General features: G+C 34.5%; 2 protein-coding genes across 11 annotated transcripts; one reads left to right on the top strand and one right to left on the bottom strand.

The window, feature by feature from the left end:
• Positions 1–14347: 14347 nt before the first annotated feature.
• On the top strand, positions 14348–19228 carry LOC140979493 (uncharacterized). 6 transcript variants are annotated; one of them, XR_012175751.1, is made up of 4 exons: positions 14348–14543; positions 14821–16343; positions 16454–16633; positions 18793–19228. XR_012175751.1 is itself a non-coding variant. In XM_073444906.1 (2 exons), exon 2 carries the CDS (start codon positions 14859–14861, stop codon positions 16227–16229), a length of 1371 nt encoding a protein of 456 aa, XP_073301007.1. In that variant the 5' UTR covers positions 14348–14543; positions 14821–14858; the 3' UTR covers positions 16230–18309. The 6 variants fall into 6 exon arrangements, 1 of the variants encoding a protein (XP_073301007.1); XR_012175748.1 differs by having other exon boundaries at positions 14821–16648; XR_012175749.1 differs by having other exon boundaries at positions 14821–16633.
• Positions 19229–19893: 665 nt separating this feature from the next.
• Positions 19894–24253, bottom strand: LOC140979494 (ethylene-responsive transcription factor-like protein At4g13040). Of its 5 annotated transcripts, none has more exons than XM_073444907.1 (7): positions 24048–24253; positions 22976–23034; positions 22668–22798; positions 21707–21791; positions 20786–20960; positions 20282–20403; positions 19894–20201 (listed from the first exon to the last, which is right to left on the bottom strand). In XM_073444907.1, exons 2-7 carry the CDS (start codon positions 23016–23018, stop codon positions 20086–20088), a joined length of 672 nt encoding a protein of 223 aa, XP_073301008.1. In that variant the 5' UTR covers positions 23019–23034; positions 24048–24253; the 3' UTR covers positions 19894–20085. The 5 variants fall into 5 exon arrangements, with proteins under 5 accessions (XP_073301008.1, XP_073301010.1, XP_073301011.1 ...); XM_073444909.1 differs by having other exon boundaries at positions 24202–24223; XM_073444910.1 differs by having other exon boundaries at positions 22976–23026; positions 24048–24195.
• Positions 24254–26518: the final 2265 nt, after the last annotated feature.

The raw sequence follows: 26518 nt of genomic DNA on the forward strand, positions 1-26518 counted from the left end.
GCATCATGTACAATCTCGTCCATCCAATCATACCAGTGTTGGATCAAAGTGGCCTTCTTTGCATTAAAGAAAAACTAAACCCTTTAATGGTCACATATATTTATATGATTGAATGAGACAGATCGAATATGGATGAGTAACATGGAAATTACATATAATATGATCTAACATGTCTATTTCCAATTAGTCATCCCTTAAACCTTAGTGATATCAAAATACCATAATATAGTGTAAATAAACCAAAGCTTTACCTAACCAAAGTTTCAAACCAAACAATGAAGGTATACCTTTAACACATGAGTATTGTAATGTACAAACTCCCACTGAAACTGAACATCTTGAAGAAACACAACATCCAAGCAAGCAACATGCTCGAGAAAGGCCGTGGGTGTCGTACCTTAGTGACATGATCTATAATCATTGATTTTGTTCCAAAATACTCCATAACAACTAGTCACCGTGTATACTTCTTTAACAACAAGAATTTATTGGCAAAGCTCTTCAATTTTGACAAATTTCTATCGTTGTGGAGAACATGAATGCAATTTATTATCACAAAATATTCTTATGGTCTTTCAACACTATCCGTAAACCATAGCTGTTGAAATTTTTCATGTTCACAATCTTGCTTTTGATGTTAACAAAACTTATTATTTTATTTTTAACGAATTTACCTAAGTGCGCAAAAAGTTGAAACTGATCAGGCTTCGAACTGATCAGTTACTGAGCCAAAACTGAAGTTATCGAGACGCAAACTGAAAATGCCAACTGATTGCCCAAACTGAACCAATCCAACTGAAATATCAAAAACCAGTTCCACTGATTGTTCAGTTGATAGGTGGTTCAGTAGAAGACCTTCAGAAACCCGGCCAGCTGATGAAGAGTTCAACTGATGAAGAGCCCAGCTGATCAGTTCAACTGAATCAGTGAAATCAATTCAGCTGACGAGCAAACTGATTTTACCACACAAGTTCAAGACCACTTTAGCTGACCAGTTCAGAGCATTAGTTAGGAGCTGACCAGTTCAGAGCATTAGTTAGGAGCCGACCAGTTTGCAGAACAAGACAAGCTTATCTAAGTGGAATCCAGCTGTGTGCATTGGGGAAAGCAATTGTACTATTAAGAGTACAATAATAACGTTGCTGCATAGCTTCGTTCCAGAATGGCTGTCAGAAAGTACAAGACACAAATTTCGAGGAACGGATTCAAACTGCAACGAACATATTTGATGAGTCTTGTTGCACAGTCACATTGCTTCTATAAATACAAGATCAATACCATCAACAGTAGAGTGTGTGTGAAGAATAGAAAGGAGAGGAAGATAGGGCACGCTCAATTCATATCAGCTTAGAAGAAGCAACCAGCCCAGATTTGAAGGAACACTTCAACGTGTTATCAGCTTAGATTAGAAGCAAAATTTCCTCAGTGTGTGAGAACACTTTCGTGTTGTATTCATATATCAATTCTCACAAACACACATACACCATCACTCAAATATACACAGAGAATCGAGCGTATTGAATAGCCGAGTGAGTCTTGCACAAAGACATTAAACTTGTGTATGTAGTATTTAACACATAGACATTAAACAAGTGTTGGCTGGAAGGTGCTGCCTTCAGTCTAAACTAGGAGTTCAGCTAGGCAGTAGCATAAGTCCTAAGCTGAGTGGGTTTGTACAAAGTGTTGTATAAATCAAAGTCTTCTAGTGGATCCTACCCAATGTGGTAGAAGGGGTGACGTAGGAGCAGTTAAAGTCTCTGAACATCCATAAACATATCTTGTATATTTAACTGTGTAACCATAGTTTTAAACTGATTTAATCAGTTCGAGCTGATATCAATTCAGTTCTTACCATAACTGAATTGATACAAGCAAGAACTGATATCCCATATTTCAGTTATTCAGTTTACACAAATTAAAAGCTTTAAACTGATCAGCTTTCTTAACGAATGATTACTTCGAGTATTTTTCACTTGATTTAAAATCAAACTCGATTTAATTCATCAGTGCTTATATTCTTAGAACACGAGCTATTGCAGCTCATTGAGACTATTGTGTTTGAAGCACTCTTGCAGGTGCCAAGAACCGATCCTATCAATAGCCCTGTGACAAAATTTCGCAGTCATATTCCATCGTTGCATGCTTCATAATATCCTATGAATATTGTTACCATGTAGGAGAGACTATAAGTGCATGCCTAGCACTTTTCCAAAATATAGTCTTCAACAATTAATAATACATAGCATATTGTGGATCTACGACTGTCTAGGCATCCCACAAAATAAAATCCGAATTACCAACTATCTCCAATCGGTCTTATTTTTTATATGTAAGCATAATTTTTTTTTACTTTACAAATACCACATAACCCCTCTTTGTTTGCTACCTAATAATATACTCAAAGGTTACTCAGATATTCGCCTAATATCCAAGTAATGTATCCAATCTCCGAATGTGCGCAAAACATGAGCATGTATTAAACTACTAATGGCATAAACATATGGAATCTTATATACTTATTTAGCATCAAGGTTGTTTTTAGGGCATTGTTTGAGACTAGAAAAAAGTCTCTTTTAGCCATAAGGGTAGTTCCATAAAAAATAAGAAATATATTCTTTGGACTTCGAAAGAATTTGACGGGTGGATCTTGCAGTCAAGCTCCCTTCTTAAAGATTCATAGTGAACTTCGATACCGATTAAACTCATAAAATACACAATCATCCATCATACTCACCTCAAAACTAAACGAAGTTATTATTTGATGGAATTTGTTATGCCATTGAGAATGTGAAACAAATGTCATAGACTTAATGACATTTCTTCGTAAGTTCGAGGATGTTGCGTTTGTTAAGTATGAATGATTTTGTCATTCTATATAGAGAGTTCCTTATTATTTCCTTGAATTTCTGAACTTGTTTATGAATCAATGTCCTATACGGTACATTATCAAACACAGTTGTAGGAATTTAAATCAATCCCTCTTCAAGAAAAATTCTTTATCCTTATCTCTCTCCTCTAACTCAACATTTTCAAAGAATGTTGCATTTTCATATCAAAACTGGAGTAAAACATATACCCTCTGTATCTCTTAGAATGCAAGCAGCAGGTTTTAGCATTTTATTAAGTTTGTTCATTTTCCTTTAATACAATCAATCTATAAAATAATGATTTGTAAAATCAAGTCAACTGACATCATATACAAGACTTTAATTAACATAATTGCTTGTGTCATAAGGATGGAAAATTCTCATAATTTAATTTGTATTTTAAAATATAAGTACCATCATGCAAGGTTTCATTAAATTAGGCAACCATATCAAACATGGATTATCAAGAGATGATAAAGAATCAATAATACTAATAATATTTGAATAGAGAAAGACTAAACTTACAATTTCCAAATGAACAATAATAATCAAATTTTCCAATATGGAAATAGAAACCAAACTCATCTAAAAGATGACATAATAAAATTGTCTTTCATATCAAAATAATATTAAGTCTTTATAAGTAATCTAAAACATCACATGACCTCAACTTCAATAGATTTGTCATCGCCTGCATAGATGAATCTTTCAGCATCAATTTTTGGCATTTCATACAACTTTGCAAAGACACATTTATATGAGTAGAAGTATCAAAATCCACTCACCAAGTGTGATGATAGGTTTCGTTCTTGCATGTTTCTATTGTGCCATTTCGAGTCACATTGATGCGTGTTTCATGATATTTCATTTATATTTCGTTGTTTTTCTTATTTCTTATGTCTTATAAGTGTTTTGAATGAGCATGGGCTGATTTGTAGAATATGTGAGGAAAGAAAAAAGGGACGGAAGACAAAAGTCGAGAGATGCACGCTAGGGCATGTTAAAATGTCCGCCCCAGCGCGCACATGAAGAAAAATGCACCGGAGACGAGGCAGGCGCGCTAGGGTGGAAGATTTTTCCTACCCTAGCGCTCCCGGAGGAAAAGAACGTGAGGCAGGCATTCTGGGGGGCAAAAAAATCCCCGCCCTAACGCGCATGGGTGAAATTCTATGCACAAAACTCACGCTGCGGCAGAAAATTTCACCTGCCTCCGCATGATATAGAAGGAAACAATTTCCCTCGATTTCCTTCCATGTTTTCCGAAGATTACCTAGATAGACACCCTATCACACGTATTTTGTAAGGGGGATCAGCAATTTTAGAGGGGAATTCATCAAAAAAGAGGCACACAGAAAGGGTTGGAAGCTAGGGATCGGAGGGGAGCAAGAGAACTCAACCGAAGAACAAGAACCATATAAGCATTTTTCGTCTTTTCTCTTTTCTTTCGTTGGGATTAAGAGGATCCTATCTCCAAACATTTATGTGGTGAATTCTTTTTGAAGATTGAATTTGGTTTAAGTGTACTTGATTGTGTTATTGATTTTTCTTGCAACTTCGGAGAGTGATCAACTTCGAAAAGATTTTATGAGCTATAATTGAAACCGATTCATGGATTTGTAACTTGTATAGACATATGAGGTTGGATATATGTTGATAGTCATAGTCCAATATGTCGAAATCTAGAGGATTACACTGTTCGTTATTGCAATTGCAATTGTTAATGATACAAGGACACTTGGTTACTACAGTTTGTTGATTAGGTCAATGTGGATTGACAAAATATATTGATAAACTAGAGAATTTCATCAAAAGCATAACTTAATAACTGAAATTAAATCATTAGAAAAGATTCAGGGGTAGGTGAACCAAGATCCTAAAAATTGATTGTTTAGTAATTTGATTTATATTATTTATATCGTGTTAGTAAATTATTTTATTTGACCTTCAAGCTAATATAATATTTAATCCAACTTTCGTTTTAGTCATGTAAAGAATTGTATTTAAGTAAAAAAATTCTAATCAATCTCTGTGGGAACGATACTCGTACTCTGTACGCTATATTATAACTTGACTCGTGCACTTGCGATTCATTCAAGCATAAACTTTTATTTTATTTTTATTGAGGATTTATAGTGCAAGAAAAGCTCGATCAAATTTTTGGCGCCGTTGTCGGGATTGAAATTGGCAAAATTTTCTTTTACTTATTTTTTTAGTTAATTTTATTTAAGTGTTTATTATACTTCATTTCTACGTGATTCTCGTTTTCTAATATGTATCTTTGCAGAAATTTTTCTTGTGCAATAATTCAAAATGTTCCATAAAAAATATTCACAAGTTTTGTCCAACAACACGAAGAGCCATTCTACTCAGTATGAGACAAATTCAATGGTTTAACAAACACTTCTAGGTATCATGATTGTTCTAAATATTTTTTGAACTGAATTTCATTCAACGGTTTGGATGTAGAAACACAAAGAGGGGTGATCAATAGAGCGCTAGCAACTGATAATCCCATATTTAGCTTAGATGATGATGAGATGGTACATTTATAAAATTATATGACAGACTTTGACTACCATCAGCATTGATATCCTTCACTACAGAGTTGGAGCCACCAACTCCTTCTCAAATATAGTTACCCAGACTTTATGAACCAACCGTTCGATTTTCAAGACAGGGATGAAGATAGATTAGAATTAATTATGGATCAACTCGAGGTTATAGTGGACAAATACGTAGAATTGACTGGAAATTGATAGAGTATCAGATTCAGTCGCGAAAAGTGGTTGAAGAAGTATCGTTTGAATAAGATCTCACAACATCAATTTTCGAGTCTCCGAGTATGTGAAGTGAAGCGAGATACTCCAACAGAGATCAATCTAGTTTGGTTTGATGATGATGACTCAAACAACCAAAGTAGTGAGATTAATTTGGAGCACACCAGAAATCTAAGGATGTGTGAATATGTGATAGATGTTGAGCCTCAGCTAGAAGATATTTTTAAATAATTATCTGAGAAATATGTGAAAACACTTATTCTCTTATCCTGTGTCTATTTTTCAAAGTCGTGTTTTGTTGAGGTGACGAGCTTACAGAGTTTATATCAAGCCATATTTAAGGGCATATGGAACACAGACCCAGATGTGGTGTCATATGACACTTATTTTGGACGTCAACCACTCTTTGATAAGTGGTTCTGAGAGTCAAGTCGATGACTAAAAATCAGGTACTACTTGGGAGGCAACCCAAGATTTTTATTTTATGTGTTATTTAATTAAAGAAATTTTAGTTTTTGTATTGAGTTCTTGTTTCTGTGTGAGTTGATATTACTTAATCCCTCAAATTTTCGTGCAAGGTGTGCATATTAGAGGAAGCGTAAGATGAGTGGCCTAAGAACTTTATGCAGCATAAGAAGATTGATGTATATATGTAGAACTTAAGGCCACTTCTTTACAATCAATCATGCGATTTCTTTTCTTGTCTTTTTTCTTTCAGAGTTGGTTAATTTATATTGTTAAGACTGTTTATTTTGTTTTCGTTCATATTTACATTGTTATATAATTTCATGGGTTAAAATATTTTTGGAAGAATCTGAAGATTTTGGTTCCGATTTTACAATTTTTTCTTTGGAAAAAAAAAAAAAACTAGAATAAATACTAACCCCACACAATCCTTCGCCACCATCGAATTTCCGATCAGATCACCGCAAGAAATCGATAGACCATAATGGCAACCACCATCAGTCATTCACCGACCATCAATTGTCCATAAATCGGTCAAAAATTGCCCACGGTTTCTCTGTCTCACGCAAACCTTCTCGGGCGCACTTTTCCGGCCTGAATTCTGGCGAAATATGGTCGTTCCATTCACCATTCTCCATATCCCAGACACATGCTTTTCCGCAGTTGATGTTTAACATCGATCTAGCGGCCAAATTTGTCCAGAAAATAACCAAATCGCCAAAATAATTAGTGAAATCGCGCAAAGCCCTAATTTGCGATTTTTTCGGCCAATATAGAAGTGATTTCATTGGAAATCGATCGTGGCTCGGGCGATTATGCATTAATTCTGGCAGCCTAAGCCCTAAATTCGAATTTCCCCTCTTTAAAAAATATGGAGATTCAAAAATATGATATTTTCACCGGAGATCGAATAAACCAAATTAAATTTTATTTATTTAGATCTAAAAAAAAATTCAATAAACCTAAAACCAAATCTTGAAATATTTTAATCAAAATATTCAAGGGTTTATTAAACTCATAAATCTAAATTCATAAACATAACCAAATTAAGATCTGAACAAATTGATCAATATGAAACACGTCAAATGAAGACAATAAATAACAATATAACTTAATTGCAAAAACTTGTGTGAGACGGTCTCACGAGTCGTATTTGTGAGACGGATCTCTTATTTGGGTCATCCATGAAAAAGTATTACTTTTTATGCTAATAGTATTACTTTTTGTTGTGAATATGGGTAGGGTTGACCCGTCTCACAAATTATGAGACCCACTCTAACTTAATATATAGGTTTGATGAAGATGAAAGCTTTGAAATCTTCCAGATCAATATGCATTCTTTTAGAATTTTGATGATGATGAGATCGTGTCAATATATAAATTCATAGTTGTATATGAAATGTGGACATCGACCTATATATATGTTTATAACTGGAAGAGTTATCTAATTTCTAAATTAGCCCCTCATAATTAAATTAATAAACAAGAAGATAAAGTCTCTACACGAGATAATATTATATTTATATTTAAATTTGATGCTCGAATTAAACCCGATAAATATAACTCAAGCAGATCACTCCATTGAGTTTCACTTTTAAAATAACAAACAATTAATGAACACATTTAATTAAATATGCCATCCAGCCCACAAGATTATGTTCCAACAATATCGTCCTATGAGGTCTGCCATGACTCACAAATTATTTTATGTTAAGATTTTATTATAAAATCGATCAATTTTAGTCAACGGCTCGGAGAACATACATGTTTTACCATTATAGTATAGAAATAATATGGATACTGGTACTTCCATACACGCAAAAAAAATAATATAGTTTATATCTATTCATTATTATTTTTTGGGCCGTGAATTTCTACCGATAATAGCTTTAAGAATATAATAATATATATGCTTTTAACTAATATTTTACTTCAAAGAATATCAATAATCCTAAATATATATTACCTAATTAGTTCTAACACATTCACGTTTAATTGGAGAACAATGGACAGCAACTATATTAATTTTTTATTTTTTACTATTTTGGAAAAAAAAAATTTGGAGAAAAAATAAACCTGGATTTGTCAGAACTAGGGATGAGAAAAAATACCGAATTTTAGATATACCGAGATTACTGTACCAAATTTAACTAATTTTTTGTATATCGAAGATTTCAGTACAATACGGTAACGATACCGAATTTTTCTGTATGATGTACGATAATGATACGAAATATGAAGGTGTTGCCTTTAGTCTAGACTAAAAGTTCAGTTAGGCAGTAGGGTAAGTTCTAAGATGAGTAGGATTTGTACAAGGTGTTGTATAAAACTAAGTCTTCTAGTGGAACCTACCCGAGTTGGCAGAAGGGGTGACTGACGTAGGAGCTCTCCGAACATCCATAAACATATCTTGTGTATTAACTGCTTAACTTTGTTTTAAACTGATTTGATCAGTTCAGCTGACATCAATTCAGTTCTTACCATAACTGAACTGATACAAGCCAGAACTGATTCCCCTTATTTCAGTTTATCAGTTTACACAAGCTACAAGTCTTCAACTTATATGTTTTCTTAACGAATGATTACTTCAAGTATTTTCCGCTTGATTTAAAACCAAACTTGATTTAATTCATCGGTGTATACATTCTTAAAACACGAGTATTGCAGCTCATTGAAAAATATTGTGTTTGAAGCACCTCAAAGGTACCGAGCACAAGATCATTCAATTGGTATCAGAGCTAGCTGTTCTAAAAAGGACATTTGAAAACTGATATTTTAAAATCTGTTTTAAAATGGTATTTAAATTGGATTTAAAAATCCTCTTAAAAATTTTATATGAGTTTACAGAGGGAAGAGAGAAGACTCTTGGCTCTGCAACTAACGTTGTAGCCACTTCTCTCGACTCTGTAACTTTAATGTTTTAGCAGCTTGCAGGATTTTTTAAGTCCAAACTGATAGCAGAATAGCTAAACTGTTCAGTGGACAAGATTTCAGCTGCCAAGCCTACCAGTTTGGCTGACTAACAGACATAGCCCATCTATGATGAGATGCTGGATGATTATAGTGGAGCTTAATTATCAAAATTATACTGCCGCTTCATTGTTGTTGGAACACTTCATGTTCGCAATCTTGATTTTGATGTTAACAAAACTTGTTATTTTGTTTCTAATGATTTATCGTAGTGCGCAGGATACTGGAACTGATCAGAAGCCGAACTGATCAGCTATCTCACGTAAACTGAAGCTTTCGAGAATGCCAACTGATAGTGCCGACTGATTGCCCAAGATGAATCAGTCCAACTGATGTATCGGAGAACAGTTCAATTGATTGATCAGTTGTTAGGTATTTCAGCAGAAGACCTCCAGAAGCCCGGTCAGGTGATGAAGAGCTCAACTGATGGAAAGCCCAACTGACCAGTTCAACTGAACCTATGTAACAAGTTCAACTAACGAGCCAACTGATTTCACCAAACCAGTTCAACTTACCAGTTCAGAGTATCAGTTAGGAATCAATCAGTTTGCAGAACACGACAAGATTACTCAATGGAATCCAGCTGTGCACAACGGTATAAAAGCAAATGTCCAGTAAAAGGACAATAATAGATGCTGCAGCAAAGCTTAAAGACAAAATGTTCCAGAAGAACTGTCGCAAAAGTAGAGACACAAAGTCCAAAGAACATATTCAAAGCTGCAACTATCACATGTGATGAGTCTTGCTGTACGGTCATCTTGTTGCTATAAATACAGACCAAGACCGTCAGCAATAAAAATACGAAAGAGTGTGGAAAAGAAAGGGCACACTTATTTGCTTATCAGCTTTCAAGAAGCAATCAGCCCGGATGGAATACTCAAGTATTATCAGCTTAGTTTAGAAGCTCATTTCCCTCGGTGTGTGAGAACACCTTCTCGGTGTATTCTTTGTTCAGTTCTCACACACATGCACACACACACCACCTCTCAAATACAGTCTTGCACAAAGACATTAAACTTGTGTATGTAATCTTTGACACAAAGACATTAAAGAAGTGTTGGCTGAAAGGTGCTGTCTTCAGTCTAGGCTAGGAGTTCAGATTAGGCAATGGTGTAAGTCCTAAACTGAATGGATTTGTACAAGTAGTTATATAAAGCAAAGTCTTCTAGTGGATCCTACCCGAGGTGGTAGAAGGGGTGACGTAAGAGCAGTTGAAGTCTCCAAATATCCATAAACATATCTTGTGTACTTAACTGATAAACTGTTATTTTTAAACTGACTTGATCGGTTAGAGCTTCCGTCAGTTCCGTTTTCACTATAACTGAACTGATATATGTGACAACTGATCTCCTGCTTTTCAGTTATTCAGTTTATATAAGTTAAAATGCTTTCTAATATAACAGCTTTCTTCACGAAGGATTACTTCGAGTTTTTTCCGTTTGGTTTTAAAACCAAACTCGATTTAATTCATCGGTGTTAACATTCTTAGAACACGAGCTATTGCAACTCATTGGAGAATATAGTGTTTGAAGCATCTTCGAAGGTGCTAGAACACGATCTTTCAATTGTCATATCAATCAATGCGGTTCAGCATCAGTTGTCTCCACTTTGAGTCAGCACGACCAGTTAGCCAGTAAAGAGATCAAGTTCAAGTCAAATTAGCTGCTCTTCTGGAAAAGAGACTCAAGATCGATGTAGCACTCAAAGCATTCAAGGCAACGGGTAGCGGGTATATTCAGTTCTATTATATGTAAACTCACTGATATTTGATGTTGTTTAAAATATGTTATTGTATTAGCAATTTCTCTTACACGTTGATGTGTTTAATGTATAATACATGGGCGCGTATTTGATTTAAATAAACATCATGTTTATCTGGTTAGTTTGAATATAACTGAACTGTTATTTCCAGTTTGTGTGTTGCCTAAACTGCTTATCACTAAAACTTCATTAAACGCGCATACAATTATCTTTTTAATGAGGAGTTATTAATTCAGTTATTGAGGGGGAGTTCCTTTTTCCCTCGAACTGAAAAATGTTTATTTAAAAAAAACAGTTTTTAAATCAGTTCTTGAGGGGTAGATTTTAACCGTGTTTAAATGTATTATCCCTCAAATTGAAAATTTTCTTTTATTCGTTTAAATGTTTTTTAAATATTTTTTATTCTCACAAAGGGGGAGAATCATTTTTAAGTTTTAAATTTTAAAATTTTAAAATTGCTTTATGAGTTCAAGTTTTGTGATCGTAAAAAAAGAGGAGATTGCTGGAACATTTCATGTTCCAGCAATCTCGATTTTGATGTTAACAAAATTAGTTATTTTGTTTTTAATGTATTTACCTAAGTGCGCAGATGCTGAAACTGATCAGGCTTTGAACTGATCAGTTACCGAGCCAAAATCGAAGCTATCGAAAATGCTAACTGAAAGTGCCAACTGATTGCCCAAACTGAACCAGTCCAACTGAAGTATCAAAGACCAGTTCCACTGATTGATCATTTGATAGGTGGTTCAGCAGAAGACATTCAGAAGCCCGACCACCTGATGAAGAGCTCAACTGATGAAAAGTCCAACTGTCCAGTTCAACTGAATCTGTGAAATCAGTTCAGCTGATGAGCACACTGATTTCATCATATCAGTTCAAGACCAGTTCAATTAACCAGTTCAGAACATCAGTTAGGAATCAATCAGTTTGCATAAAGCGACAAGCTTATCTTATGGAATTTTGCTGTGCGTATTAAGTAAAGCATTTGTACTATCAATAGTACAATAATGGACGTTGCAGCAAAGATTAAAGTCGAGAGGTTCCTGATTGCATGTCAGAAAAGACGAGACACAAATTTCAAGCAACGCATTCAAGCTCCCACGATCACATTTGATGAGTCTTAGTGTACGGTCTCACTGCCTCTATATATACCAGATCAAGACCATAAACAATATATCGAGTGTGTGAAGATACAAAGAAAAAGGGCGTGAATATTGCATATTAGCTTACAAGGAAGCAGTCAGCCCAATCGAGGGAACACTTCAACGTGTTATCAGCTTAGTATAGAAGCCTTTTTCCCTCAGTGTAGGAGAACACCTTCCCGTTGTATTCAAAGTTACCACCACTCAGATACAGTCTTGCACAAAGACAATAAACTTGTGTATGTAGTCTTTGACACATAGACGTTAAACAAGTTTTGGCTAGAAGGTGCTGTCTTCAGTCTAGACTAGGAGTTCAGTTAAGCAGTAGGGTAAGTCCTAAGCTGAATAGGATTTGTACGATGTGTTGTATAAATCTAAGTATTCTAGTGGAACCTAACCGAGGTGGTAGAAAAGGTGACGTAGAAACAGTTGAAGTCTCCGAACATCCATAAACATATCTTGTGTATTAACTGCTTAACTTTGCTTTAAACTGATTTGATCAGTTCAGTTATTACCATAACTGAACTGATACAAGCCAGAACTGATTCCTCTTAATTCATTTGATCAGTTTACACAAGCTAAAAGTATTCAACTAATTGGTTTTCTTTACAAAAGATTAATTCAAGTATTTGTCACTTAATAAATCTTTACACGTATGTAATTTAATCGGAATATAAATTTTATAGGGGAATCAAATTAGTAAGATACTTTTTTTTCCCCGCAAAAGTAACATTTCTGATCGGTAAGAATTTTGAACTTTGAACGTATATAGTTAATAATATTTAGGGAATTGTTATTGACACTCCAAAAAATTATTCTCACATTTTAATTTTATGATTTTTTGTGTAATGTTACAAAGCCATACTTAAAATATGAAGTGCTTTTATTATACTGAAGTACCCCTCAATCATCCCATCCTTCATTGACTTCGCTTATTCCATTTGATTTTATTGTCACGACTTCAAGTTTTTCATTCTCATTTTTCTTTAAACAATGGAGAACACCGATAGTTTCATAGATCTACAATTTATCCTTGAAATTGAACATGTAATAAAATTGGAAGCCTCGAACAACACTATAGAAGATTTCTACATAGACTGTCATTGATATAACCAAATAAAATCATTCTTGAATTAGGAAAATTTATGAGCGGTGAACCATCATCTACGTCCCAAACAGAACGTTAAAAATGCCAAAGAGTTCACGAAAAAAACCATCTGATGTTCAAGTCAACACTACCGGAAACCAGCTAGAGTCCGATTGCGCCTTCTTTCTCTCGCTAAAGGAGTTGGGAGAGAGATTTTGTAGAATTGAGGTGGGCCGAAATTTTGTAGAATTGAGTAAAATTGAGGTGGGCCGAAATTGGGTTGGGTTGGGCTTGATTGGACTATTTTAACTAAATATTAAAAAAAAAAGTGAGTTGGACTACAGTCCAGTACAGCCCTATAGTGCATCCGCCCTTGGCTAGAATAATGAGCTTTTTGAAAGCTGAAATGAGAACTTACTTGCAAACGAGAGACTTGCCCATCTATAAGCTCTTGGAGGACTTTGCGAGCTTGGGACGTTGCACAGATTTAAGAAATTTAGTTGGGTTTAAGGATTAATAAGTACTTTATTTTGACCTAAGTTTAATTTTGGGTTGTTACATCATTCCCTTGCGAATTGATTAATTATTTATGTATATTGAATACACAGAGAATTGAAATTTTGATTTTGTTAAATTTGATTGTAATTTTTTAAATATATTAAATAGATTTAATTTTTAAATAATTAAATTTATTTACATTATAAAATTTATTTTAAAGTAGAGATGTTATTTATATCAAATAATTACTAGCTCAAAGAAATTTAAAAAAATATTTATTTATTAAAGTACAAAATTTGTACCATTAATAAAAAAATTTACAAATCTCTATAAAAATCTTACAAAAAGTCTACAAAAGTTCATGAAATTCTGTTTATAAACCTGTGAGATTCTATAAAAGTCGATAAAAATCTATCATTTAAAAAAATCATTAAATCTCATAGTTGAATACGTCCCACTTCGTTTTTATTTTTATTTTAAATCAAGTTATGCTTTATTTTTTTAATTTTTTATCCGATATCTCCTTATTTTTTTAAATAAATTAAAAGAAATATTTTTTTAGAATTAATCATATTATCTTATAAAAACGTAGACACTAAATATATATATTTTTTAAATAAGGTAATTTAAAAGCACTGTTTTTTTAATCAAATTATTTGCTCGCATATTTTAAAAAAAAATTATTGTTAGTGTATATATTTATTTATTTTATGAATATATAAACGAAGGTTAAATTAAGAAAATAATTGAAAATTAGGTGCCCTAATGATTTATTTTACTTTCATAAATTTTGGGTTATTTGTAAGAAAACCCTAAGCCAGTGCTGCAATGAATCTGTGTTTACAGAAGTAATTGAAAGTCCAGTAAGTTTGCTCTCCAACGCGACTTTCAATTACTTCTGTTCTACTTCACCTCGCATTTCTACAGTTTGGCAGCACTATGTGGGGCAGCATTGAATTGGATTTTGGGATGAAAGGCGAGTTTTTTTTTAATTCTGATTTTATTTAATTTTTGTTTTTGTTTTACTCAAACGAACTTAGAATTGTGGAAATTTCATCACTTTTGATTTTCGCAATGCCTAATGAGTATAATTTATGGGTGGGATTTCGGAATGATTTCGTAATAGTCTGATTTTTCTGTTGCTAAAATGGAAGTCTTCGATTTTGGTGTATTAGGTAATTATGATCTTGAAGCTTGAGATTATGTGATAGAGCTTAGAAAGATGACACCACTTTTTTTTTTCCTGGTGCCAGGTTTGGGTCTCTGATGTTGGGTGTGATGTGGCGTGATAATGTTTGTTAGATTATCAACTAAGCTGTTGAACATTTCGATAGCTTCCCTCTGTAGAACAAAGCAACTAGAGAAAGCAGAAGCTGCTATAATCGATGGCATTAGATTGGGGGTGGTACCAGATGTTGTGACTTACAATACTCTGATCATGGGGTATTCTCGTATTGTTGGGTTTGAAGCTGGTTACTCTGTTATTTACAGAATGAAGGAAGCTGGGGTGTCTCCAAATGTTGTTACATATAATTCATTGATGGCTGGTGCCACCAGGGGGCACACAGTGTCTAAATGTTTTGATATGTTTGAAGAGATGCTTGAAATGGGAATTATTCCTGATGTATGGACTTATAACATATTGATCCACTGCCTTTTCAAATACGGAAAACCAGATGAAGCATACAGGGTTTTCCATGATATTCTCCTCCATAATATATATCCATGTCAAACTACGTACAACATTATGATAAATGGACTATGCAGGAATGGGTATATAAAGAATGCACTAATTTTATTTAGGAATTTGCAGCGTGGTGGATGTGTTCCTGAGATAATGACATACAATATTCTTATCAATGGTCTATGCAAGTCAGAAAAGTGGAAAGACACGATGAAGCTTTTCGAGGAGCTTAGACAATCAGGTTGTTCCCCTAATGCTATTACCTATACCACAGTGATGAAATGCTGTTTTAAGCGTAAGAACCTCAGGGAAGGACTTGAAATCTTTTCGGAAATGAAGAATAAAGGGTATGCATATGATTTATTTTCGTACTGTACAGTGGTTGGAGCTTTGCTAAAGTGGGGCAGGACCCAGGAAGCCAGTAAGTACGTTGCTCTCATGATTAAGATCGGGTACCAGCTTGATATCGCATCATATAACACCTTAATTAATATGCATTGTAAGTCAGGTAAACTAGAAAATGCCTACAACTTATTGAATGCGGCAGAAGAGAGTGGTCTGGAATGTGATATATACACCCATACCATCTTGATAGATGGACTTTGCAAGGCGGGAAATATTTCTGGTGCTGAGAGGCATCTAAACCATTTGAAAACAATGGGATTCTATTGCTTGGTAGCTTTTAATTGTTTTATTGATACTCTTTGTAAACTTGGCCACATAGATTATGCACTGCAAGTTTTTCACTCAATGGATGTAAAGGATTCCTTTACCTACTCTTCCTTGGTACACAATCTTTGCAAGGCTCGGAGGTACCGATTGGCTTCTGAACTCTTGCTATCTTGCATTAAAGCTGGTCTGCAAATACTTAGATCAGACAAAAGGGCTGTTATTAAAGGTCTTACTCTTACAGGCTCCAAGAGGGATGTTCAAAAATTTAAGTTGAAAGTCCGGATAGCCAAGTTGTTGAGTTATTAATCAACCATTGATGTTATTTCTCCATGATAACTTGTCACACCGACTACTGCATGGAAAGAATTAGAAGAGTCCTATGTTGCTGCTGCACTACAATCGAGCTTGTTATGAATTCCTGTGAGTTGAGTAACATGTCCTCGCAAGCTTCATGATTGGAAAAAATTCTGTAAATGCTAACTCTGATTACGTGGGACATTCTGTTATGCATGTACTTCTCAATCCTGAAGAGTTCTGCTTAGTACCAGAGTTGTTTATATCTCCAATTAGGCGGTCTGTCAGTCCACTTTAAGTACCCTCATTACAGTCTATCGGAAAGTGGAAATAGAATTCTCCATTCTCAGTTTTAGACACCTCTCCACTGGAATTTGGGATTCTTGTGTAGAAGTCGAGAATAGAGAAGCTTGAAGGTGGGTGTTGGCCAGGTATAAAAATTGCATTGTTTTCTTTGGATCTTATTTCAGGAGATTGAAACATCCACGCCCTCTGCCAATTATGTTGATTTATCGTGCTTGCATGTCTGCGATTACTAAGTTTCATGGCATGGTATGTCTTGCCTAAGGTGGTGACTGTATGTGCGAGCCCAATTTGAATTTTCTGGACCTCTTGCAATACTTTATTTCTTTTGGGATTTATCAAATGTAGGGGTTTTTATTTCAGGGTTTATTAGATGTATATACTCTGTTTACAGTCGAATTGATCATAGTTCTTACATGACACAGTAGACAATATGGAGCATGTTAGAAGGTCGCAACCAACTAATGTTTTCAGAAGTATGTTGTGACAGTCACAGCAATGGAAAATTTTCTCTCTTTAAAATGCTGGAGTTTGAACTTTGAATTATATTCATTTACTTGCAACAAGGAAGGTGCCAACTGAGCCTAGGCAGATAACAAAATGCAAAATCATATGAGAATTATAAATTATAATGGTTAGTACAATTTCTTATATAAAAAATGATATAATATTCAATAGCAATGACATATTTGTTTTATTTTCCATTCAAACAGGTGACGTTCGCATATTTGGTACTTTTTCATGTGCATTGCATACACTTCGAACTCACTCTTCTACGCAATGTGATGTTTTTCAGCTGCTTTGAAATTATGCCACCCAGTTTGTCTGGACATCTATAGTACATTTCGTATTTAATGACTAATTAGAAGACTGTAGTTACCGCGGTTTAAGAAGATATTTTTATGATCATCTATAAATTTGCCATGTGAATTGCATCCTACATCTTGTGTTTAATTTTAGAGGTGCACCTTCTTGACTCTTGCGGGGTTTAAATTATTAATAAGATCATTTTTTATGGGCTTCGTTTTGCTCTGTTAAAACTGGAGTCTAATATTTTCATACCAAAATATTTATGTCATTATGGTTGCAAATCTATTCCTTGTTTAAACTCAAGTTAGGAACCAGGTCCATAGTCTGTCAATTTAGTCATAATCAATTATCTGCGGTTTCATGGATGATATGAAACTGTGAATTCCTACTGTATGCCATTTCTTCATTTTGGATTTGTTCTACATTTTCACGGTCATGTACATCATAGAGCAGAGATAGTTTTATCCTCCGCACCTCTTCCTCTGTAAAATATTTGGGAAAGAATATTGACCAAACTGACAGCATTAATTACATCTGAAGTACGCTTTCAATTTTCACCTCCTTGTGTCTTCTATTTCTTCTATTTGAAAGGGTTTAATTTGGCTTCTATTTGAAGGGGTTTAATTGGACTTTAACTAAGGATGCTGATCAAATTGGGGATAGTCTCCCCCATTTCTTTTGAACATTTATTTAATTTTTGTACTTTTAATATGTAAGAATCACTTCTATAACACAGCCTGAACGGGAATTGTCTGTAATCTGATTCTTAGTCTTGTAACATGATTATCTTCGGCCCTGTTGCTCCTTCCTGATTATTCTCTTGACTGGATCTGATAACTATTGATAATGATTCATGGTTACAGCTTCTGAAATCTTCCAGTTATCTTTAACACCACACCTTCACAAAAGTTTTTATTGACCATTACACAGTTCAGTGATAGCTTACATTATTGATATATTTGCCCAACAAATGCTATGCCTCAAGGTAATGGTTATGTTGGTGTTGATAAAACAATTGTTGTGTCAAAGCTGATTGTATGTGGTCAAAGTCTGGGTCGGCCTAGATGGATAAAAGGTGCATTCGTAAGTGCAGCTTAACAGTAATATTCCTCTGTTTTGAGTCCATTCTGCTATGTTCTGCCTCTTTCACTTGATAAAAAAAATTCCCTATCTATCTTCGTTTATTGTGGCTGAGAAAAGTGTATCAAGCTTCTTTTCAGTGACAAAATTGAAGTTAAAAAAAACAGGATTCGTGTACGGTCAAATAATTCCATTGTTCTCTCACTTGTGTATGTATCGAGTATGTGTTATCTTGTAATTTTTTGAGTTTATATTTACTGATTTTTGTGTACCAATAAGAGGTAATTGTCTAAGTGTTGTGTCTATTGTAGTGACCAAAGTTTAATGTATCTTGATATTTCCATCTGTCACATTTCGGAATGATCTTTTGGTTATAATGCAGACATTAATCAACTGATGGCCTATGAAGTGTTTGACAGGCAAGACTGCATTCAAAGAGGAAGAAACAACAGGATGTCGTCGTATTGTTGGTCGCCATATTACTCTCTGATTAAGTTGCATGAACAAATGGAGTTCAACTCTGTTTCCAAAGGTTCATGCACGTGGAACAAAGGGAGTATTTGAGCGTGGAAATTATAGCTTCTTCGGATGGTTTGGATTATCTTGGCATACAAAGAGGATTTTGCTACGGAGTTTGAAGAAGAGCTTACAAAATGGTGTATATCAATCATTATTTTTGCTTGAATGGATGTAAACAATATATTTGTAGATCCGATATAAAATATAAAGGGAAGCATACTCCCAACAATATATGCCGTGCATGGAGATTCTCTCCTGATAAGCGATCAAACCAGAATTTTGGTCGACGGTTTATTTTATTTTTTATTCATTCCCGATTTGTGGTATTTTGCTGCTGATTTGTAGTTCCGTAGTAGGGGAAATTCTGGGATTTTTGTTTTCGGAGCTTTTTACCCGAAAACTTTAAAAGTGGTTCAAGGTATGATGTAATCTCAAGTTTGGAACTGCAACAAGTCAATAAAAAGTTATTCCTACAATGTTCTTGTTCTGTATTTCAGTCATGTCCTATAGAAACTGCTGAACTACAGAAGGCCCTTGGTGCTTATTTATATTTACGGTGTATCTATGTAGTTGAATGAATTTGTTTTACCAAACAACTTTTCATGGGGTGGTGTTGTGCTTTCTGGCACCTATTATTCAAGAATAAGATGCCTGGATAAGTTTACAGGTTTTTGTGTCATTGCAATTATACCACCATAAATTTGCAAGTTTTAAGTCTTCCCTTTTCTGGAACCCATGAGACTGACAGAATTCAGTTTCACCTTTATCGACCAATATCATTTAATATGAAAAACTGCTTTCTTGTGGAAAGAGAGTGCCCAAAGCACTTGTCATAAACGGAACAGAGTTAAAAATTGTATTCAAGTTGGTATTTTGAGGCCAAATGTCTCAAGAAACAACACAAAGGTTGCGACCATTTGGGGCTGAGACAAACTCATTCTAGGCACTTCTGAAAAACAACTGATTCAAATGTATAAGTGGCATTATCTTAAGAGTATGGTAAGGTCGAACAAATTAAGTATAACACCGAATGAGACATACCATTTTGGTTGTCCCTTCGAACATTATCTGCCCAAATAGGGGACATTTATAACTTATAAATTGAATAAAAAGGATTATCCGCCCCGTGTGACTTGCGAAAAAAATGAAGCAAAATTCAAGGGACTGATGCATCATCATCCGAAGCAGAAACACTGCTGTGTCCTTGCTCACCACCCTCCAATTCGTTGTTTTGCAATTTTCTTTGAGAGCCAGGGGTAGTTCTCTGACTTTCTGTAGATAAAGTAAAAACATGTCAAAAAATAAAAGATAATAAACGTGTGCATATGATTTTTAAGATTAAGACTCCTCACTCTTGTTGGTTATTGTTAAACGAGTAAAAGCTAGAAACTCATCCCATTTAAATTTTCTAAGCTGTTGCTTTTCCTCCTCTGATAGCTCGAAGTTGGGTTCCCTTCCACACATGAATGCAGCCCTGTGAGTTTTGGAAAAAACTGTCACATTTTGACTAAGAGACTGGAAGTTATTACAAACACAAGCGTATACATTGGAACAAAGGCAAGAGTTAAGAATTAACATGATATCGAATATTATTAGCGGAGGTCAGAAGACAAATTTTATGGGGGTTGGTGATAAAAAGTAACTTAAAATGTAATTTTTTCATCGGAAAGCGGGTTCTGGCACCAAACTGTGATCCCACTTGACTTAATTAGCAAATTGAGATACTCAGTTTTGTAAAACAGAGAGGAGCAGCAAGTGAAAGTTAATGAGACCAAATATTGATGGGCAAATGAAAAAACTTAAGTCAAATAAAACTCTAATTAATTCTCAAACATTTAGAAAACCAGTAAAGTTACCTGTCGTATAACCGAGCAGCTTCTTCTTGAGAGCCAACAGTACCCAAATGGATCTGTTTCTTGTCAACTTTAATTGCAGCCTGCCATTTAGAATTCTTGAAATAGACACCTCGCATGATGCATGGTTCTTGGTTTTCAACTTGTTTTCTCTTATGACGCTTTCTGCGTTTAACCTCTAGAATATTGAAAATTGATGGATCAAATCAATTATAAGATGCTGAGAACATCTAATATATCTGTATTTACTCATAATCCCGTTAAAATATTGAACTTATGCACCTAAAAAAGAAGGAATTGTGAATGTAAGAACATGTCAAAATGTTTAAATATGTGAACAGACAAAATCCATCAAACCTGTCAATTTCTCTAAAACATACAAAGACAAGGATATACTTCAGCTAATTCTGAGTATTATGATTGGATAAACGTCTTAAAACCCGAGAAAGACAAGATTATCAGAAAAGAGGTACAAAAGTTGTTGAAGGTGGGACGCAAATGAGATCCAAAGTCTCCACTGTATTTGTCTAATGTTGAAGTTAATCCCGAAACCATCAGGCAACTGGCATATGCTCGTAAAGTTTCCAGACCTGAATAAGGGTTTTCTACTGCTTTTAATTGTTGGTTAATTTCATTTAGATGTTAAGTGACTACACTGAATCACACTCACCCTTCAGAAAAAAGATGCGTTACCAATTTGTTCATTCGTAAAAAGAGTGGAATTCGAACAGACAATCAATAAGTTCTTAACTGACAATGTGCATGCGAACAAAGATTTTAAACGAAAAATGTCTTAAGTTATCCTATAACAACTCAACAATGGGGTTCACACTTTACACTATTACTGGCAAGAAGTTCTTAGTAGAAACAAGACTGCAAGGAGGAGACATAAACAACAAAGGAGAAAAAAAGAACGAAATGAACCAGAGGAGTATTGAAAGATGTTGTCTTGCAATGGACTTGATGCAGACACATTTGATTTACCAGGCCCATCTTCCAAGGTGGTTTCCTAGCAGTTTTCAAAATGAAAATCTTTAATTTATTACATAAAGCATGCAAACAAAATTATAGAGCATGAATTTGAGAATGCAGGAAATATAACATTGGAACTGGAAGAGATGTATACACATGTTTTTCTCTATGGAAGTCGTTAGTCAAAAAATTATGTCAGGCTTATCTTGAATGAAATAGCACACGCCACATATTAAAAATGATCCACAGATAAAGGAGAGGATGATCTTTCGACAGTAAAGTTTACCAGAAAGGAAGATGAAATTTTCCTTGTAATTAAGACTCTATATTATAGGTAAACATGATAAGAATAACTAAAACTGGTGATGCGGCGATGATTCTTTATCCACCAAACAAACGGGGAGAGAGAGAGAGACAACATAAGCTGTTAGAGTTTATACCAAAAGATTCTACACATTTACCTTCATAAGCAAGCAGGGCTAGTCAGTTTTAAACCAACTCACACATACAAAAATGCTCTTCCTTCCAAAAACATCAACCACACGGGAGCAAAGCATTCTACAATGTTACAGCATCTCATCAAAAGATGGTAGGGAATTAAGACAGGATTCTTGTTCAAGGTCACCGATGGGCGGTCAAAGTAAAAAATCAATCTTGCATGTGTCTGAACATGCTTAGTACTTCAAAGTTCCTCTTACTAAAGAGACTTCACAATTTAAAAGGAGAGAAGCTTCTAATAGTAGATGCAAGACAGTCAATGTTTACCGTGGACAAAAGAAATCATATACATTCAAACATTGTTGTGATAGTAATTTAAACTCTAAAGGACTATGGTTCCATATTTCCCGCATACGGGCAAATCGTACGATAGATAACATATAGAATCACACAGATAGAACTCAGAGATGCTAACTTCTCCTGGGATGTAGCAGCCATTCGTAGACAGACCATAACTGCCGACAGACTTTGTGTTCTCCACGGAGTTTTCAAATTTTTTTCCAAGCTCGGCAACTTGGGGCAGTGGAGCCAAGAAAGAACTTCTCCCTGAACGATCATGCAAAGTATCCAAAAAGATTGCACTTTAACATAAAGTTCTGGAATGGACAATTAAATGAATTATACAGAACAATTCAAGAAGGTAGATGCATGATAATGTATCGCCAACCAAATATTCACATAATAAACTTCATCACTAATAACAACTGTCTTAACTTTAAATACCAGAGCATAGACCTAAGAGTTTGCGCCTCCGGATGCTCACCATCTTAATGCCTGTGCTCCTAACACACAAGCCAATAATTCAGCAAATATCCCATGAAATGTAAAAAATACGATGAGTACAAGGAATGAGCTAAAAAGAAGGAAATAAAAACAAATGCAGCCAGCCAGCCTCATATGGTGGTACGACACAGTTGTCCTCATTTTATTTTACATGCCCATTCATTGTTTCTCCAAAGTTCATCATAGCATAACTGTATAATATACTTTGAGAAATGAAGAGAACAATTTTCAATTTATGACATCTTCAGGGAATTTACAGCAAGACTTTTATTCTCACACAGCTTGAAATAAAAATAAATAAATTTTGATCCGCTTAACTACCACGCCACAAAGATTTCACCCTTTTTACATGTAACACGTGATAACAGAAAGGAAGGTAAATTTGGAAAATAACGTGCCTAAAATAAGACACAGAGCCATCTATCATTCAGTGTCAGCTCTCAAATTTTACACACCTTTAATTTCGTTTTAGCGATCATTGTCTACACAGAAAGCCTTGAAGACAATAAACCACAGTTAGTATCATAGTAGCTGACTGTCCAAATTATAAAGACATAACGGTGGAAGAATGACACAAAAAGCTAAAATTAGCCATGAAGTGCAGCTAAAAGACTCATGAAGCCAACANAAAAAAAAAAAAAAAAAAAAAAAAAAAAAAAAAAAAAAAACAAAATCATCCAATTTTCAAGAACTACAAGTAAACCCCATAGCCCTGCTACCATTCTTGGACTAGCAAAAAGCACAGGAAGAAAACAAGATCCAATCACGCAATCCAATCTAAACTAAACAAACAAGAAGAAAATAAGGGCGAAAACCCACCAAGAATATCATAATTTGAATAACTTTAATTCCAAATCCCATATATCAGCAAGCAATTAGTACAAGACAAGTAGTCAACCAATGCAGACAATAAATTCGACCACAGTCCTTGGGGGAAACGAAACCAAAAAACACGATCTTTAATTACATCACAAGCGGCCATTTTAAGCAGCAGGAGTTTTTGTGGTGATACCTGAGGAAAAAAATCCAGGAACAAGACAAGGTAGCAGATACTATAGTCGTGGATACCGAAGAGGAAAAATATCTAAAGGGTTGGTTTAAAGCATAGACAACAAGGGGAAGGTACTAAGAATCGAAGAAGAAACGAAGAGAGAAGTGTCACATACAAGCAGTTGGCGTTTACTCATGCAGCTACTGTTGGGGGAAATGGGGAATATTTGAAATGATATGGATGAATTTGCCATACAATTGTAAATTACAATATTATTAATAATAAAATAATTAAACTTCATATAAAATTTGAATTAATATGTATCAATCTGACATAGATAAAATTAAAAGAAAACGAAACCAAATCGATCCCTATAATATGTTATAGCTTCTTTAAAACGTATTCGTCCTTTCACACGGTGCTTTGAGGTTCACTGTGGACGATTGTTTTACAGGATACAACAGTGATACTCGCAACAACTTGGCACAAAATCTGACACATACGAATTGAATAGTATCTAAACTTTTTACGGTATAGAAGAAATAGTAGTGACAGAATATGATAGGTATGAGTGACCCTTTGAACCTTCCCTTGTGAAAGTACTTTTATTTACTAGCTGACAGTAGAGTTGATGTCCTTGAATTATTATGCATTTTATGTAAATTAAGAAATAATTCACACAAGATTCTCCCTGATATAGTTCAGTTCTCGTGATTGTATTTTTTATACCATTAACACATGTCTGGTTCTGCAAGAGGGTCTAGAATTGAGCTTCACAATTTCTTCGAAGCGGTCCCAATTCTCTCCCACGTAGCTGATTCTAAATAAAGCACAATCTATATTATTCCACTCAATTACTGACACATAAGAATCATTAAAAATCATATGTTTATCCTCCAAATTCATTGTTTCACCTTAGGAATGGACAAGAGATAACTCCCCCATTGATTCACCAAATCAATGCAATTAGATTGTCCCATTGAACCTAGTTCTTAGAATCTCCAGTCAGAATATGTTGGGTTTTCCTTCGCATAAATGTGTTCTATAGGCTTCAGTCTCATTCCCTTTTATGAATTCACAACCAACTCTTTATTTAACCCATTAGTTAGCTGATCCACTAGATTATCATTTGACTTTACATAATCAACAACGATAAGTCCAGTTGAGAGTCGTCTTACATAATCAACAACTCTTTATTGTTGTCAATGTCAATCAGTTAACTAATGAAAGTGCGTAAATAAACTGAATGACAGATAGAATAAAAATAAGAATAAAGAACGCAAGATTTGTGGATGTTCGGAGACTTCAAACGCTTTTACGTCACCACTTCTATATCGAAGATAATATATTCACTAAAAAGCTTTGATCTATACGACACTTTGTACAAACCCACTTCAGTTTGGACTTAACACTGCCAAAACTGAAACTCTTAGTATCAATACAATTTTATCAGTACTCGACTTATGTAATTTCTAAGCACAACTGATCTCTAAAATATCGAATATTACAACAATGAATGTTTGTGCTTAAGCTCAAAATAAAGCCTGAAAGCTATGAATATATATGATAAATGTGAGCTTTTGAGAGCTTTTAACTTAGAATGAATATACGTAGAGTTCTTGCTAACTTGTTAACTTCGTATATGATTGTGTAACTACACAACTTCAGTTAGCTGTGAACAGTTCAGTTGTCTTTAATAATTTGTGCATTAATCTTCAGTTCAGGAAACTACCAGTTACACATCTTCAGTTCAGTTAACTTCAGTTGTCTTGATCAGTTTTTCAATCTTTTCACGTTCAATTTGTCAAACTCCAAAATTATAATTCCAACACAATGAATACATATAGTTGACATGAGTTTTTCCCAACTAGGAATATTTTCTAAGAATATTCGTATCAATTCAACCTCTTCAACACATTTTTCGAGGGCTATAAATTCAGATTCTATAGTAAATCTAGCTATTACATTCTGGTTAGAATATTTTTATGCAATTGTTGTACCTCCTAGTGTGAATACAAATTCACTAGTAGACTTTGAGTCTTTCATATAAGATATCCAGTTCGCATTATTGTATCCTTCAATTACAGCAGAATATATGGTGTAGTGCATTCCATAATCATGAGTATACCTCAAGTACCTTAGCAATCTCACGATTGCTTTCCAAAGTTTAGTTCTTAGATTACTTGCGAATCTACTCAATTTGATGACTACATAAGCGATGTTTGGTTTTGTACAACTCATTAAGTACATTAGACTTCCAATGATCCAAGAGTATTCTAATTGAGACACAATCTCACTTTGATTCTTCGATAGATATTGACTCATATCTATTAGAGTTCTAGCCATGCAGAATCATCTTTGTTGAATTTCTCAAAAAATTTGTCAACATAATGATTCTAGCTTAGAAGAATCCCTCATGATATTATGTGGATTTTAATATCAGGAATCACATAAGCTAATCCCATGTCATTCTTATCAAATCTTGAGTTCAA

Source organism: Primulina huaijiensis, chromosome 6 (assembly GCF_012295235.1).
Source record: "Primulina huaijiensis isolate GDHJ02 chromosome 6, ASM1229523v2, whole genome shotgun sequence".
NCBI classification, from domain to species: Eukaryota; Viridiplantae; Streptophyta; class Magnoliopsida; order Lamiales; family Gesneriaceae; genus Primulina; species Primulina huaijiensis.

What these genes read in the sequence shown, in the direction of transcription:
- LOC140979494 (XM_073444907.1), bottom strand. Translation starts at nt 23,018, where the DNA reads ATGGTGAGCATCCGGAGGCGCAAACTCTTAGGTCTATGCTCTG. An exon ending in ACTCTTAGGTCTATGCTCTG is followed by an intron (nt 22,799 to 22,975) that starts GTATTTAAAGTT and finishes ATGATCGTTCAG; the next exon opens with GGAGAAGTTCTTTCTTGGCT. An exon ending in GCTGCTCGGTTATACGACAG is followed by an intron (nt 20,404 to 20,785) that starts GTAACTTTACTG and finishes CAAAACTCACAG; the next exon opens with GGCTGCATTCATGTGTGGAA.
- LOC140979493 (XM_073444906.1), top strand. Translation starts at nt 14,859, where the DNA reads ATGTTTGTTAGATTATCAACTAAGCTGTTGAACATTTCGATAGCTTCC.